At 33.8% G+C, this 1,368-nt stretch overlaps 2 protein-coding genes across 2 annotated transcripts in view; both read right to left on the reverse strand.

Moving 5' to 3' along the window:
• Positions 1-208, reverse strand: part of LOC106882698 (cell surface glycoprotein 1) — a 13,571-nt gene extending 13,363 nt beyond the window's left edge. The window contains exon 1 of the mRNA XM_052972272.1: positions 160-208. Within this exon, the coding sequence (XP_052828232.1) occupies positions 160-208 (49 nt within the window). The remainder of the gene's footprint in view (positions 1-159) is intronic.
• A 131-nt stretch (positions 209-339) lies between these two features.
• Positions 340-1,368, reverse strand: part of LOC128249309 (uncharacterized) — a 13,227-nt gene continuing 12,198 nt past the window's right edge. The window contains exons 9-10 of the mRNA XM_052972545.1: positions 1,012-1,067; positions 340-589 (exon numbers count right to left, since the gene is read on the reverse strand). Coding sequence (XP_052828505.1) covers positions 355-589; positions 1,012-1,067 — 291 coding nt within the window. The 3' untranslated portion in view covers positions 340-354. The remainder of the gene's footprint in view (positions 590-1,011; positions 1,068-1,368) is intronic.

A 1,368-nucleotide genomic window follows, 5' to 3' on the forward strand; every position in this document is an offset into this window, starting at 1 on the left:
TATATATAATGATACTAATAGTGAAGCCTCTTGGCTTCACTATTATTATGCCTGTCTGTCACCATCTTGCCCAAAACTGGGCAAGATGGTGAAATGGTGTGAGAGCCGTTGCTATGGCATTGAGGTAGATCCAGCCACCCCTGTTAACGGGGACAAAACCCAGATTTAAAACAGTTGATGATGAAGACGAAACCAATGGAATATCCATCATACTATGGCTTACATTCTCTTATATGTTCATTTCTAAGATAATAGGGTGTAACTGGATAAAGATTTGGGTGCTATTTCTAGCAGGCCGACTGACCACATAGAGATTCCCTTGTAAGCTTAAGCAAAGCCCTTGCAGTGTCTGAGTCATGTAAACAGGTAAGATGACAAACCTTTATTTTTTTCTGCAGATCTGCCACCACTCTCTGGTTTCTTTACAATCTTCATAGACTTTTGGAAAGTTTTTTCTGTTTCGTCAATAAGAGACAAGTTGGTGTCAAATACATCAAAGTAGCGTGTCTGGACTATTGGTTTATGAACCCCAAATGCAGAAATCACTTTTCTGGGTGACTCTTTACTTTTCTCCGGACTAGTGCTGAAGCTGTCAGAAAAAAAAAGAAAAAATTCCAAATTCAAATTAATAAGATCTGATAGTTTCACAACATAGAAAGTATATCATTGACCAAGTTGTGATCTCTGTGCATTCATGTGTGTGTGTGTATTACAGAATGGACTAAACAGAACAGGAGAAACATGGGATGGAGTGTCACCAAAGAGGTCACAGGATGTGTGATGAAAGATTTCAGAAAAGGACACTAAAATAGGAACAATAATAAAACTGAAGTGAACACTAAGTATATTGCGCAAAAAAATATGATCATTTCCAAATATAACTATATATATATACACACATATGTAAAGTACAGTGACACATTATGGTTAACATAGAGATACAAAAGAGATAAAAGACAACAAAAGAAAAAGATAAGAGAAGGAAAGAACAAAAGAAATTATGGAAGTTACCTTTCTGACACTGATATCTTCCTCTTTTTTCTGGTTGATACAGCTTCTGGCAAAACCTGTGAAGAATATATAAATATATAAGATGACATCGTAGAATATGGAATATAGTTATTCACTTTTATATAGATACATACAGAGTGGCCCAAAAGTGCGTTTACAGTTATCATGTAGGCACTTGAAATTTTTTTTAAAACATTTTATTATATTTAAATTTCTATCTTACAAACTGAAAAGGGAGCTTGACAAAATTAACTAAATTAGCATAGAATAATGGTTTCATATTTTTTATAATTAAGATCTAAACTGCTAATATATGAATGCTAAAGAGATAGTTGAATAATTGGAAACCTACTTTTG

Source organism: Octopus bimaculoides, chromosome 13 (genome assembly GCF_001194135.2).
Source record: "Octopus bimaculoides isolate UCB-OBI-ISO-001 chromosome 13, ASM119413v2, whole genome shotgun sequence".
NCBI lineage: Eukaryota > Metazoa > Mollusca > Cephalopoda > Octopoda > Octopodidae > Octopus > Octopus bimaculoides.